This window comes from Coturnix japonica, chromosome 13 (genome assembly GCF_001577835.2).
Source record: "Coturnix japonica isolate 7356 chromosome 13, Coturnix japonica 2.1, whole genome shotgun sequence".
Classification (NCBI taxonomy): domain Eukaryota; kingdom Metazoa; phylum Chordata; class Aves; order Galliformes; family Phasianidae; genus Coturnix; species Coturnix japonica.
In genome coordinates this window covers 10,164,636-10,180,506 of record NC_029528.1, presented here as the reverse complement: position 1 = coordinate 10,180,506, position 15,871 = coordinate 10,164,636, and the positions used below count along the sequence as shown (strand labels likewise).

At 41.3% G+C, this 15,871-nt stretch overlaps 1 protein-coding gene across 1 annotated transcript; it reads right to left on the bottom strand.

Moving 5' to 3' along the window:
- IL12B (interleukin 12B) lies at positions 1-10,146 on the bottom strand. The gene is made up of 6 exons (XM_032447515.1): positions 9,840-10,146; positions 8,788-8,905; positions 7,596-7,789; positions 6,740-6,885; positions 5,445-5,544; positions 1-137 (listed from the first exon to the last, which is right to left on the bottom strand). The coding sequence occupies exons 1-6, from the start codon at positions 10,144-10,146 to the stop codon at positions 1-3; spliced, it is 1,002 nt and encodes a 333-aa protein (XP_032303406.1).
- Between the last annotated feature and the right edge of the window lie 5,725 nt (positions 10,147-15,871).

The window sequence follows — 15,871 nt, the reverse complement described above, 5'->3', positions numbered from 1 at the left end:
TTACGCCGCCTCGCCTCGTTTTGTGCTGCAGAGCATTTTGTCTGATGCAACTCTAGTATCCATCCCATCGCCCTGGAAAAAGGGTGTAAATGTCTGTTTGCCGTCTTCTGAGTTGGTGTAGGAAGATTTTCTGTGTTCTAGTGAAGAAAGGGGTATGGGGCACTTGGAGGCAAGAGGGGGCTGATGAGGGAGACAGATTTTGAATCATATTGTCTTGGCATTTGAACGTTATCTTGCTAACAGAAGGATTCCTGATGTTCATTCTATGCCCTGTCGTAGCAAATCCATGGTGTGAAATCCATTCTTTCCACTCTATTAATGTTCAGGCATTTTGATTAGGGCTTTCATATCAAGTTGACTTTTACTTTCTGAGCAGCAGACCTGAAGCTCTATTGGGCTTTCCCAGACCACTGATGAGATGGAGAGATACAGTTCTGATGAGGAGCTGTGATGTACTGCAGAGTGGGAGAGGCTGAATGCTGCAGGTGGGAGTCAGTCGGAGTTCTGGGGCTCTGTGCATTTTGAAACATCAAATCTATCTGGAAGATTCAGGATGAAAATGCCATACATAGAAAGCAGGATTTACCCTAATATCCATGTGCATAACTTCAAGAATGGGAAGTATTCGTATCAGCAAATTGGAGAAAATATGTACAAGTCAGCTGAAAACATGCTTCATTTGAGGCACTTTTCTGTCCAAACTTGCAGGCACTTGTTTGCCTTTGTAGTCTTTCAGCAGATCTGGTCTGACAACCTGAGACCTGTCATCCCCAGGCAGGCCACAGGTTCATCTAGGTCAGCGTGATGCCTACAAGAATGCTCAGCAGTGTATTGAGGGGAGAATATGGCGTGGTTCTTCTTGTGGTAGACAAGCTGAATATCAGTCAATGGTTTGCCTGACAGCCAAGTCATCTGATCCCACATACTGGGCTGTATTTCTAACGATGCCATTATCACATCAAAACAAATCATTATTTTGCCCTATTAAGCACTTATGAGGATGCATGTGGAGGGCTGTGTGCAGGTCTGGGTTCTCCAGCATATGAAAGACACTGTAATACTGGAGCAGTTCTAGCAAAGGTGAGAATGTAAATCCTGTTGTTGACTTCAGCTGTTCTGCAGGGCTGGGGTACAGAGAAGACCAGCTCATCTTGGAGGTACACAATGAAAGGAAGAGAGAGAGAATACTGCAAATTGCGGCAAGAGAAATTCCAATTAGATGTGATGAAAACAAATTTCATAATGAGAGTAGTCAAACATTGAAATAGATTGCCCAAAGAGATTATGGAAACCTGATCTGTTCTAAGCTGGCCATGGTCTGGTGGTGGGGCAGATATCTGGAACCAGGTGATCTCCAGTGCTCCATTCCAACCTAACCTGATTCTTGAAGATGAATGTGAGTTGCTGGCAGTCAGGTGACTGGGGATTTTGTGGCATTGTATTTGTCCTAATGAGGCAGCATTTCTCCACTTGACAAAGCAGATGTGAAACTAAGTAGCAATCTGGATTGATTTTAGATACTTGAAAAACACCTCTTCAGAACTATTTGGTTATCTCTGCTTCCTGGAGGTAAATGATTAGGAAACTTTTACTAGGAATCACTGCTTTGAATATATGTTTATTACTGGGGGCATCCGGTAGTTTTCTACTTTTATGGCTGTATCTTGTCTTCTCCCAACCTCTCACCTCTCCAAGTTGTTATTTTGCAGAGTAAAAGCTAATTACTTACTGAGTAAATGTTTATTTGCTTTAATGGACCTTTTACATCTGATAAAGACAAAATACCTACCGCGTGCTTTTCTGAGAGTGATAATGTGTCACAATCATTCAAATACTGCTTTTGTTTTCAGAGCTTCCAATGAAGCCAAAAGGTGCTGCCAACTATGCTGCTGCAGCAGGTCATTAGTTAAGTGCCTGCTTTATTCTGCATGGGAGGATGTTATCTGGCTGCATTCCAGAAGGTATTGATGTACAGTAGCTTATGCTCATTCATATGATGGAGTGCCTGACTCTGTTGACATCAACAGAGCTGGGAAAAAAAATGATGCATGGAATAGCTGAAAGGGTGCTCATGCAACCACGTATGTCTGGGAAGAATGTACAAGCCAGGGTAGATACCAGAATTGTCAAGAGTGAGGATTCTGACTTAGTGATTCCGCTGCATGTTTATACATAACCTAGTTCACAAACTCCTCCAGTTTTTTCTTGTGGGGGTGGTTAGGGTTGTCCACCCATGTGTGGTCAATTAAGATATTAAATTCTTGCTCAATGGAAGGCATGAGAATCAAGTGATGTAACAGCATCAAACTGTGCCAAAACTGTTGGGTATTTGCCTGAAGGAAAGTGAGTTTCCCATTTTCCATGCCTTAACAAATAGCAAAAGATTCCTTCTGTAAAATTGCAGGAATCAAGTTGGAACAGATCCCAGCTGAACAATCCATATATTAGCTTAGAAAGCAAAAAATACAAATGAAATAATAATAAAAATAATAATAGGCTTGAGGACACAGTTTGATTTTGCTTTCATTACAGATACGATGGTTTTCCTAAAAGAAAAGATGCAACTCACAAAGAGAGAAAAGATGAAGGTCAGCATGGAAGGATGGGTGTCTATGAAGCATTTGGACCTGAAATCCTAACACGCGTTCTGTCACAGAACCCGTAATTAAATATAAGCCGTTTTTCCTTCTGATGTCAGCAAGTCCTGCTTACCCACCTCTAATCACTGAAGCACATAGAGGATAGCAAGATCCTACTGCAATCTATTAGTGCCTCATTAAGCACACCAACTATTTGTAAAGCATTCTTCAGGATGAGGAGCACCCACAAAAATCCCTGCAGGGAATTAGTCAGTCTCTGTTCAGAGCAAATTTATTGAGGTGTGGTAGGTAAAATCTAAAGTCTCGTGTTGAATGATGAGCACGAGTAGAAAGCGGGAGGAGCTCCCATCCCCAGAGAAAGGCAGATCACCAAGTAAAGCAGGGGTCTCACAGAGTGATCCTGTTAGACCATGAGATCCTCAGGATGAACTTATTTCCATCAGGATTTTAGTTCTGCAACAGTATGAAGTTTTCTGGGGGGGTGGCAGTTTTGTGCACTGTACAGTCCAGTGAATTGCATAGGAATGGTGTGGTGAGCAGGACTAGGGAAGGGATCCTGCTCCTGTACTATTGGTGAGGCCTCACCTCAAATACTGTGTTCAGTTTTGGACACCTCAGTACAGAAATGACACTGAGGTGCTGGAGCAGGTCCAAAGAAAGGCAACAAGGCTTGTGAAGGGCTTGGAGAATATGGTCTATGAGGAGAGACTGGAGGAACTGGGGCAGCTTAGTCTTGGGAAAAGGAGATGAAGGGGAAACCTTATTGCTCTCTCCCAATACCTGAAAGGTGCTTACAGCAAAGTGGGGTTGGTCTCTTCTCACTGGTGACAGGACAAGGGGAAATGGCCTCAAGTTGCTCCAGGGTAAGTTTAGGTTGGATGTCAGGAAAAGCTTCTTTACAGAAAGGGTTGTTAAGCACTGGAATGGGCTCCCCAGGGAGGTGGTTGAGTCACCATCCATGGATGTGTTTAAAAACCATTTGGATGTGGTGCTCAGGGACATGATTTCGTGGAGGGTTGTTAGTTAGGGTAGTATGGTTAGGTGGTGGTTGGACTCCATAATCTTTAAGGTCTTTTCCAACCTGAGAGATTCTATGATGCCTTGAGCAGATGGAGCATGTTAAGATCATGGCTCAGAAAGGCGTGTTCTCTTTTGTCTGAATGAAAACCAGAGTGGATCAAAGTTAATAAGAGGCTTCAGTGATTGGCAGCAAGGATGCTTCAGGTATCTGAAGAACAGGAAGGCCCCTCTAATTCTGTTTGAGTAGTAAGATGTGATATTAACCATTCATCTTAAAAGACCACAGGTAAATCAGTGTTTTTTTCAGATGTCTTTATTAGCTCCTTTGTAAAACAAGCATGTCACGAAGTAAGTTGCGTTTACAGCAGAAATAAGAATCATATGCAATAGCAACAAATACTTAATAATAAATAAATATCAATACTTAAATAATAGAACTGAATATTTTCTGAAATATCAGATACTTCCAATGTTTCAGTGTTTAAATATTTAAATCACCACCCATTTCTAAAACTGGAAGAAAAAGGAAGCATGGTCACAACTGAGGATTCTTTCAGCTCAATGGTCTTGTATCAAGGACACAGACCGCAGCTCTCAGAGATACTTTGAAGCATTTTGTCCACCTGAAACTTCAATGGTCTGACTAAATAAATAAATAAATAGGGGCTTCAACACATGCTGTGCTTTTTTTTCCAGACCTGGGCACTTACACTGTAAGCAGTTCACAATTAGGATTTGATTATTTTCCTAAGGTTCTGTGAAGACACAGCACTCCAAGCAGTATTAGAGGAGCATCTTCAAAACAATCTATGAAAATCCATATTCTAAAGTTCTGACTTTAATAAGATGCTTAACGTTCACATACAAAACCATTTCTCAATTGCTCTCTGAAATATCAGATACACAGCAGTTGAACTATTAGATCATTTCAGCTGCTTATGATGCGCAGTGTTGACCACAAGCAGCTGAAAAAATGCAGCAATTAACATTTCCAGGACTCTGAACCTGCAGTTCCTTCTTCAGAAATATTAACTGTCAGACTGAAAGATGAAGATAGCCCGGATGGATGATACAGAGCTGCCTCTGTATCACACCGTGCTGCATATATTCCAAAGAAATAAATAATAACAAATAAAATAAATAAATAAATAAATACGAAAGTAATTCTATAAGTTAACAATAAAATAATTAATAAATAGTTCTTTCAATAAGTTACATTCCGTATAAGTTAACACATGAAACATCCTGACTAGCAGTTGCCATTGACTGACACTGCGATTCATATCAAGTAAACAATAAATAGATCAATAAATAAATGCAATAAAAAAATATGTGGAGCCAACAATAATAGCAGATAGGAATCAATATCAAAATACCATACATGTTAATATAGCTTGATGTGTGCTAGTGGTGTTACCCAAATCTGGGTATCATAATCTCATATGTAGATTTTTCTTCTAATTAGCATATTTACTTGTTTTAATCCATCCTTTCCTTTCTTGAGGAGCACTGCACCAATCTCTTGGTGCTTATCTGTAAAATAAAAGAAAGGCAATTACATAAGAATTATCTTCATTTTCCTCAGGCCTATGTTTTTATTCAGTTTCTCAATAAAGCTGTGATGGTCTGAGTGATCTCATGAAGCATCACTGATCTCTCTAAAGGACTCAGAGAAGAACACACCAGGCTCAGAAGTTCCCCAGTCAGCCAGGGATTGGGAATTTGGCTTCTACTAATGAGGGCTGGGCACCTGAACAGCTGTGGTCCTCTGCTCTACCAGCAGAAGGCTCTTGGAGTCTTACCTGCAATGTCTGGACCACTCACTCCAGGATGAGTTGTAATAGCGATCCCTGGCCTGCACAGAGATCTTGTCTTTTGGCCCAGTCTTTGGAATCTGAATAGACTGCTCATCAGCATCATAAACCTGTGAACAGGGCACAGCTCCATCAGTAAGGGTCAAGCAGAACACACAGTAAAGTATCAGATAGACAGCACCAAGCATATGTAACTGCAGAAAACACTGGTGGCCTGCGGTTGTGAGAACCTTAGTCTCAGTGGAAACAAACTATGACTCTCATTGAAGTTAATGATGTAAAGCAATCCAAACACCAGATTCAAACTGGCATTAAAACAGAAGGCTTATTTTTCCTTCCTTCTTCTTCCCAAACAGGGAACCCTAAAAGGCAGAAGGTGCTGGTTTTCTCTGAAGACTTTTGGCTAATACAAGAAGTACCTTGTAGACTGGCCAGTTTTTCTGTGGGATTGCACAATACAGCCCTGCTAATATCAAGCAATCATCACTAGGTGAATGGCCCCATCTGCTGGCACAGGTTTGCTTATTTTTTTTCACGTATAAACATCCTTTTGTGTCCTTGGTTTAACCAGATTTCAGTCCGTAATTTCTTTATTTTCTGACTTCTGGACCAAGGAAGAGCAGCAAAGGACCTGTGCTATGGTCAGCTGCTCTGTGCATTTCTTTCTAAATCTGCTATTGATTTCTTTGACTGCCAAGACAAATCACCCTGATGCTGTTGTGTGTCCTTTAGTGTACCCATAAACATTAACAGCAGAAGCAAAACAATAGCATTATTTCAAGCTAAAATGTATTAGCAATATTAGAGTTAACAATCTGTGGACAATTAACTAATAACAGGAACGTGAGAGGCAAAGACTTTAGTCTTCACAAGTATCCACAGAAATGCTACCTAATGAGTCACTGATGCCTTATTTGACAATTCACCTATAAAGTCAGATACAAATGACATACAAGGAACTCACTGCAGCAGATTCCAGACCTGTGGATTTGGAAATTGGGATTTTCCCACATTAGGATCCACACGGTCTACTAATGAGTTAGTAGATACTTTTCTCACGCTAACATGGCTATGCAATACTGGACTTGATTTTATCTCCCCACTTACAACAGGTTTCTTCCACTCCAGGTTGAATCTCAGTACTCACAGAACTGGGAAGGAGGTCATTTTCTTCCACAACAAAACCTTTCTACATCTGGGGCTCAGCAGCATTTTTATGTTATTTTAATTCTAGTCCACAGTTCGTGTCCTCTAAGCTTTCATTTTTACTGTCTGCTAAAAGCAGGAAAACAACACATCAAATACCTTGCTTTTGTATTTCTTTGTGCTTTCAACTTTGACCCTGAAAGTCAAAGGGAAATAGGACTTTGGTGTGCTCCAGGTCCTGGGATATGTCCAAGTCACTGTTCCATTTGCACTTATATACTGACACTGAGGTGCGTCTGGCTTTACTGCAAGAGAAAATATAGAAGGTATTCAGACACATTAGCAGCATAAGATCATGTTGGTGTATTATTATTGATAGTTTTATATGAACTGGCTGTTGGAGCCTCCATTAGATTACGACAGGAGTTGGCATAGGAACTGCACTGTACGTTCCTCATGGAAAACTAACAACACTCCCCACATCCTCTCTGGGTAAGATCCTTCTGTTTTTTTTTCACCTGGACAGCCATAGGGGGCTTTGTTAAAGACAGATGGTTATCTTCACCCCCTGCTGACTGCTCGGGCACTTAGCAAAACAGGTTTTTGTCCATCTGTGAGAATGGATTAGCAGCGAGGCATTAACAATTATCTCAGTAAATCTCCAGTTCTCAAAGAATAGCCTGCTGGGTTATTGGCTATTCTCTGACTTCCCCCATATGCCCCTTCCAAAACACATCTATGTAATAGAGAAGGTTACAGAAACTTCTGGCCAATGTGGGAGAGAGAGACTTGGAGGTCACAAGCTATGGATACGTTGCTTCTTCACTTCCTCATCTTCTTCCAGACTGCTGCTATGATTTGTTTCCCCCTGTTCCTGTAACTGGGGGCAGGATACAGATTTACAGTAGAACAGAGCAGGGATTCCCAAGCTTGGTTTGGTCAGTTACCATTGTTAGTTCCACTACCAGCAGCGAGAATAAGGCTAAGAACTAATGATGATTTCTGGTCTACTCACTGATATCTCTGATGAAGAAGCTGCTGGTGTAATTCTCATATTCCACCTCATCAATGACCTCCAGGAACATCTCAGTTGGTTGGTGCTCTTCAGCGAATGGACAGTAGTTTTCCTTCTGGCACTGGGCAGTGTATTCAGTCACAGATTTATCAGTGCGAGCCACAGGGCTGCTGCAGGTCACATCTCCTTGAGAGCTGAAAATACAACAGAGAAAAAATTTACACTGGTTTGTTTTGAGAATTTTGTTGCAATAATTATACCACATTATTGATAAGATGATGTTTGGTCCTGTGCATATCACGCTATGTCTGCACATCAGGAACAGCAGAAACGATTCTTATATATTCAGCAACTCTATTACATATTAATAAAATAACAAAAGCCTATCCCAACTTCTGCTTAGCAGAAGAAATTTGTGTTTAAGTATAAAATGGGATAACTTCATTTCTAAACATCACTGCTCCATGATGAGCTGTTGTATCTAACTTTGTTCCTCAGCCATTTCCTAAACCTTGCTGGAACAAATATGGCATGGTTAAAGTTGGGAATTAACAAAAAGATGCCACCAATAATAGACGACGAGTCTTAGTCTACATTTACACTCAATAAAATAAAACATTTTGCTGTTTTTTGTTTTTTTTTTCCTCTCTAACAAACTCAAATGACCTTTGCCCAGACACTCCATGTTTTGGAGAAACCCTCAAGAGTGATGGGAGGTAGGAAATTCCCCCAAGGTTCCCCTCACACATTTCCCTCGCAGGTTTCTGCAGTGTTCCTCAACAGAGACTTGGCAATGGACGTGTGGCTTCTGTCGTGGGCGCAGCCTCCCACTCCTTCAGTTCCACTGGATCTGCCGGGACTCAGTGCTATGATTGTTTCTGCTTTTAGCTCAACTTCCTCTCTCTCCCCTGCATGAACTGCTTTTGCAATTGCTTAAGTGGCTGTGCAGTAGCAGCTGTAACAGTCCAGCAGGGATTGTTCCATTTTCAAATCTGTATTAATTTCAGAGTGACTTCCATGCTCTTATTAAGATCAGTTCCAGCAAAGTATTTTGCAGATGTTCCGATTCTGAAAGCAGGATTCCTCCCCTTCCGTGTGCTCTCAAGAGCTTGCATTGCAGCATCTCCTACACAAACACCAAGGGCTCTTCTGTCTGTACTATGAGGTGTTTAAGGAAAGTACAAGCTTTTACCCTTTCAGGCTCCTGATTGTGAACTTCACGGTTGGACTCTCATTTTCTGTCATCCATGAACATGTGAAAATTCCAGAGTAATTCTTTGCCTCACATTTTAAGAACGTCTTACTTGGCTCTAATTGGACAAAGAAAGAAAACGTGATTTATTTACTTATGTATACAATCTTTTGAAGCAATCAAAGCAGGAAGAAAGCAGCAGTTCAGTAAACTCTGGTCTCCTTTGGCAGGTGGGTTTGCAGGCAGTCACAATTTCCTGCTGCCCACTGGGCAGCTACATCTACTGAAAAAGCCATGTAAGCACAGTTAGATTCTGAAGACTGGTCTATACACACCACACTAACCATATCTACACAGCTGTTGGCAGAAGCTACAATATACCCAACATGCTGCAGAGAGCTGTCAGTAAAGAACTTATTTGTAAAGAAAGTGTGAATCTATTTAGCTGGAAAAACTTCCAGCCTCGGAAGTTCCTATGTTCCTGTGTTCCTGTATTCCACAGTGAGGGACTGCATGCTGAGTAAGCTGCATTGCAAAAATGCAAAAGATGACAGGTTTGTCCCAGTGAATTAATCATGAATGGAAAAGCTCAACTGGCAGTACTTAAATCTAGATCAGTCCCTCATTCTGACATATCTTACAGCCTTGGCTTTCCGAGGATACATTACTTCAAGGCAGATCCTCTCCTGAATGCTGTGTCTGTGAGATGGAGGCAAAGCAAGTCAATATTGCCTGTACCAGAAAAGCAGTAGTGTAGTTCTGATAGTATCCCATTTTTTTCTATACCAGTCTAATTGTTCCTATCATCACTCCATCCTATGAGTCTAGAGGGCCCTAAATTAATCCCATAACAGTAACAATCCTGTACTGCTCATTGATCGCACCATACACACAAGAAAGGTCATCATCTCTCTTTCGCTGTTAAAGCATTTGGAGACAGCTGATGCTCAGGCACACATGTCTCATACATTTCTGCAGAGCTCCCTCTAGTCTTCACAGAAGTGCAATGCACAAAACTGACCACAATACATCACATCATGCCGCGACTGTACCTTTATAGCTTTTCAGAATTGACCGTATCATTTGCCCATTGGAATCTACTTTAGTTATGAGGAAGAAACTGTAGCTGATCATCTCGTGGGTCTCAGCTGACAGACAGGTGTAGTTGCCAGCATCTGGGAACTCCTTCACTTCGGCAATCAGAGTCTTTCCAGTTCCTTTCAGTTCTGTTCCCTTTTTCCAGTAAACTGGCAGTGCTTCATCTGACGTGTTACAGGTGAGCTTCACTTTTTTAGCTGGTGTCTCATCGTTCCACTCCGATTCTATGACGTACACTTCAGATATTGCAAAGAAAGACATGTTAGAACCAGTATGAAGGCTGAACTGAGACATTTTTCCAGCTCTGCTCTCTAGGAAGACTGCTACCAAATGAGCAATGGGAAGGAGGGCAGCTCTCGATAAGCAGTTTGCATTTGTCTGTACTTCTACTAAAGGGATCAATCTGTACTTCTATCGCTCTGGTCTAAAGGAAGCAATTACTGAGGGACAGAAGACCTCTGAGTTACAGCAGACATAAGTGGACTACAACAGGGGCATGCAGTCTTCTAAATGCCGTCTTGTAGCTCTGCAGTGCCCTACTGGTCCTTCCAAATTACCCAACATACCACCTAACAAAATGCTTTGGAAATATTCCATTAAAAGAACATGATCGTGTCTGTTTGCTACGGTTTCATGTAGGAAGTAGTAGTCAAGTTGGCTGATTTCACCTTTACTTCTGTGTGGCTACAGTTCTCAAATTTAACTGCTATTGCTCAGGTATTTGACCACGGTCTGAGGCTCCCCAGCCACGTTTAGTGCTGTCAGAGACTTTCTACATACAAGAAGGGGCAAAAATTTGTCTCTCATGGTGCCAACACGACAGCAAGCACCACAGGAAACCAGAGTGAGCCATAAAACATTTACACCAGGACACTGCATTAACAAAATGACAGCTTCAAGACTTTACCACAGAGAAGAAACACTGAGAAATCCATGTCAAATGTTTGAAACATGCAACTCCAAAAAGCTTGGAAACTTAACAAACTGCTGACAGATTTTTGAAGGACAGACAAAGTCAATCTCTTACAGTTCAAACAAAAAGATAGAGAAATATATTCTCAAGATTTTGACAAGTAGATTTCTTACCATTCTCTCTAAGTTTCCACTGTGCTTCCAGAAGGGTAGCAAAGGAAAGTAATGAAAGTAAGGCAAATAGCAGGTGAGACATCTGTAGGTAAAAAATATGTTACTTCATTAAGGATTGTTGAGTGTGTACTGAGATTGAGCTCAGTGCTGGGTAAAACGACAGATTCAGTTCCAGTGAACTAAGAAACATCCTCCCATTCTAATAATTCTTAGACTATATCAAAATTGCATAGCAGGTATGCACTGCAGTTCAAGGGAAGATGTTGATCTGCTAGTTAGTCATATCACAAAACAGTATGAGAGAAGAAATCATGGCATTGGAGGCAATTGTGTGCACAGGTATTGACCTTTATCTGGTCAAGTGAACCAGATAAAGAACTAGAGCTGGTACTAGGTCTAATATCTGACCTTTATCTGGTCAAGGGCTCAGAAGCATTCCCAGATCCCTGAGTCAAATATTCCTTGAGTAAGAGAAGCTCTATGATGCTAGTGAGGCTTCTCACAAAGTAAGGCACTGAACCAAAGGACTGATAAGCATAAACTCCAGTCCTACAAAGCTTTTAAATGTGTGTCAGTAGTCCTATGTAAAAACAGCATTGTGACTAAAACAACGCATTCAGTGAAGTATTTTTCTAGGCTTCACCATCTCTGTGAGATCAGTTGATAATAGTGATAACGCATTGAAGAGACGGTTTCATGGCTGACTAAATGGCAGTAGGTCTGGTATCCATCTCAGGCTGCACAACCTCATTTATTTTGCAAGCAATTTCTGGAAAAATCTCAACTGATGTCAGTACCACAGCTGTATTTCAGAAATGGGTAGATAGGTATATTATTATTGCTGTGCTCACATGAGAAGTGTGTATATATCTCACTTGATTATACAGATATAGATGTATATAAAAAGAATTTTGCAGGAAATCAAAAACATGAATATATGTGTGTATTCGATATGCAGCAGATATACTTACTAAATATATATTATATAATATCTATTCTCTTAATCTCATGTAAAATACTCCATATTGAATTCAAAATACAGCGATATGGCTTTGTTAGAAGGTAAACATTCTTAGCTTCCAATTTCTAGTGTGGACAGGATTATCTGTAATTTGTGAACAAAAGTCACGTTTTGTCTCTTCCCCAAAGATACTCATTTCTTTCACAGCCACGTGGCTTTCATCAGTGCTTCATAAAGCCAGTACTTAAAGTATTGATTAAAAACTTGGAGAGAGGAGAAGGGAACGCAGAGAGCTTTCTTTCCAATATCACCATCAAAATTTAGAGCTTTCAAATAAAAGTGTCTTCCGATTTTAGGAAGATGCTTCACAAGTTGGGTTTCCAATGGAAAAAAAAAAAAAGTTAAAATCTTCCATGGAAAATTCTTCCACCTGTTCCCAACTCATAACTGTCTTGAAAAAGTAACCCTAACCAGGCATTATTCATTAATCAGTGCAGATGCCTGAGCACTTCACAGGTGAGAACAGCATGCCAGCTCCATGTGCTCCCTGAGATCCAGGGTGTGAGCTACTAAAAAACAGCACAGATTCCTTCACTGAGCATCACAGGGTGGTTCGTGTCAGCCAGCACCTCTGCAGGTCCCAGCTCGGCAGGGCCAGCGCAAAGGTGATGCATTTTGTAAAAACCAACAACAGTTTAATCATAAATACTGATTTATCTGAGCAGATAACCCGGTAACATGAATATGAATCTATAAAAGATCATTTTAATGCCAGCTGTTCTGTTAGTTAGGTGATAATGCTGTTAGCTATGCACAGGCACACAATACACCTTTCACTTCAGGCACGTCAACATATAAATACCGCTATGAGAAAAACAGCATGAGAAGTATTTAAGGACACTCAAAGAACTGATCTGTAAAGCTGCTGGTAGTTTCACGTGGAATCAGCAACTGTCGGACTTGTGCAGCCCTAGTAGTAGAGAAGAAAGGAATTCGTACCTTTTCCTGCGTTGCTGGGTGCTGAAGTTGCTGGACAGGTTGGTTCTGTGATCTGAAGGAAGCAGAGCGCCGGCCGCCTTATAAACACTTGTTAACTCTGAAAGGGATGCTCCGTTTCACCGCAATACCACAGAATTGCAACATGGGGCTTGAGTTCCTTTTTTTACATAGTGGCGGAGCTAAGGCATGAAAAAAAAAGCTTGGGACTCCCAGGTAAACTTTAAAGAGGAAATGAGATAATGAGATTGTTACAATGACCTTTATGGCGTGCCAGAGGCATTTCCTTTCCTACTTGATTTTCTGTCTCATCTCATCATCTGGGGAAGAGTAAATACACACTAAATAAACTTCCAAAACCGTCTGATGGGAAAAACATTATGAAGAATGAAAGAGAAAGTTTGATGAACTACATCTATCACTACCTGGCAAACACTAAAGAGATCATCACATGAATTAAAATTCCAGCTACCACATCGGTCAGCACCAGAGGTAGGCAACACCGACTTTCAATTGCCGCTTCAGAATTGTATTTATTCTAAAAATGAAGACTTGGGTCAACCAAAATATAAACCAACAGTTGTAGCTCAGAGAGAAAAGCCTGAAATTGCCATGGATGCGATTTTGAAGGTTGGCAATTTTTAAATGCAATCTTTTTTTTTTTTTTCCCCTTTGTAAATTGACATTCCTCTAAGATATGCACTAAAGCATGAGAAAAGCCCCACATAGAACACCTACTTTGAAAATGAGGGAAAACGTTTCTATTATTTATTTGTGATGTTAAAAAACAACAACAACAAAGCAATTAACTTCATTTGTCAGACCAAAGAAAACCGAGTTGTTCTTCTAGCCCAGTGCCAAACCTAAATGGTGAGACTAACAAGTTGTACACAAGAAGAAATACACCACTTATAAAATCACAGCAATGGATTGAAATTCAACGTGAATGCTTTAGGAATTCATCAAGAGGCACAGCTCCAGCCTGCGTGCTTTCCAGAGACACAAACGTTCCTGCAGCCCAGAGATGACAGCTCTAATGTAGCCATAGGGCAATGAAAAGATGGTGCCTGTCTCTTCTACCGTAGTCAGTGGTCTTTCACAAGTCACTCCCCGAGATGAAACAAAATGAGCATGTGTAATATCTTGCATGTCTGGTGCCCCCACACATGGCCAGCAGATAAAACAAAAGGGGAAACAACCCAATTAGCAGTAAAACAAACTTATAAACCCCAGCAGTTCCCAGCGCATGAAGTTCCTTCTCATTGTCACACAGCTGGGAAATGCAGTAGTGTGGAGGGTGGCAAGCTCTGATTTGGAGAGGGTGGTTTCAGGACTTTGCATTAACTGTGCCAGAAGCTTCACACAATGATGCCAGATGAATCCTTTCCTCCCTTTAGCCACCCTCTTCAAAGAAACTCTGAGAAATTACACACAACTTCGGCAGACAAACTTTAACTCCCTCTCATCTGACAAAGCACGTAACTACAGCACTGCAATGGTACACACAGACAGACCTACATGCTGAGCCCGGTGTCTCTAACCTGTTACCCAAATCTCAGCCTCAGACCTTTCTTTCCTCACAGGACATGAGTGCCACTTTCTCAGCCAGGCTTGCTCCATTCACATACAATGTCCTGAATGTGGATCAAAGCTGTTTATTGATTTATTTTGGAATGGAATTGGCCAGCAACCAATGAACCGTGTGTTCAACATCATACTGACAATGCAACATATTTCAGAGTACTAGACACTTCAAGGATGTTGGTTAATACCTACACGCTTCCACCCTTCCAAAGCTTGTCTCAAAAAGCTCTAGCCCCTATCCTCTCACTGCCCTCCATGTCCACCTGATCACAAACACGTATGTACACTGGGAGGAAGTGTGGGTTACAAGCATGTAACATCTTTGGGAGCACATGTTCTCCTTGGTTCTCTAGCCCTTAGTACCTGCATTGCTTGCTACAATCTGCTATGGCACACACTGGTGAGAAAGCACCTCGTGATGTCACATAAGCATTACCAAAATGTTTATACCAGCACTCCATTAGCTGCCAGGTGTGGTGTTCACAGTGCCTGAAGGAGAGGATGCTCTGCCAGGCCATGGCAGATGTCACGATCCCAGCACTGAGCCAGGTCATGGCTGATCCCCTGCTTTCATTCTTTGTTGCCAATATCTCAGATTTTTATTTACTTCACATTTCTTTCTGAGCTGATTCCTTCCTTTCAAAGTCTCTTTGTAATTACCTAGTTATTAATCTAGCTGATTCTCATCTTCCTCTCTTAAAATGGCCACTGGGAACAACTATATTTCTGTCCAGCTTTGGGTTCTCCATTCCCATATACTGTTTATATTCTCGCTCTTGTATTAACAGCTGTTGTTACTGAGGCCAAAAGTGTCCATGCAGACACTACCACTTCTGCCACTATTGTTTCAGCTGTTCAGAAGGAGAAAATGGCAGTCTGAGGAAGGAAGTTAAGAAAGATGTGCAAGAAGCAGTTGGGGCAAGAAAACTGAAGGGTATTCAAACTGTTATAGGAGACAAAATTGTACAATGACTATTCTTGAAGAACCTGTCAGAATAAGAGTGGGCTGTGCACCACCTTCCCTTTCATCTGCTGCTCCTGTAATGAGGGCAGAGAGGAAGCCTCAGCATGCTCTGAAGCCACTTCCACAGCAGACACTCAGGACAACAAGACTATAGGATGCACCATGGAGTGTGCTTTGTGCATTAGCATCCAGGAACCAGGCCTGAGAGGTGAGAAGTGAAGTCTGTTTCCCTCATAGTCTCATCCTGTTCTAACTACAGCTTCCATTATGTGCTTTGGGCAGCTCTCATAAATGAGAAAGACTCCAGGCTCTGTCAAGTTTAGGCAACAATTTCTTCCCATTAAATACCATCTCCAAGTTGGAAGCACTGACTGGGAGAATTTGAGAGCTGTGTT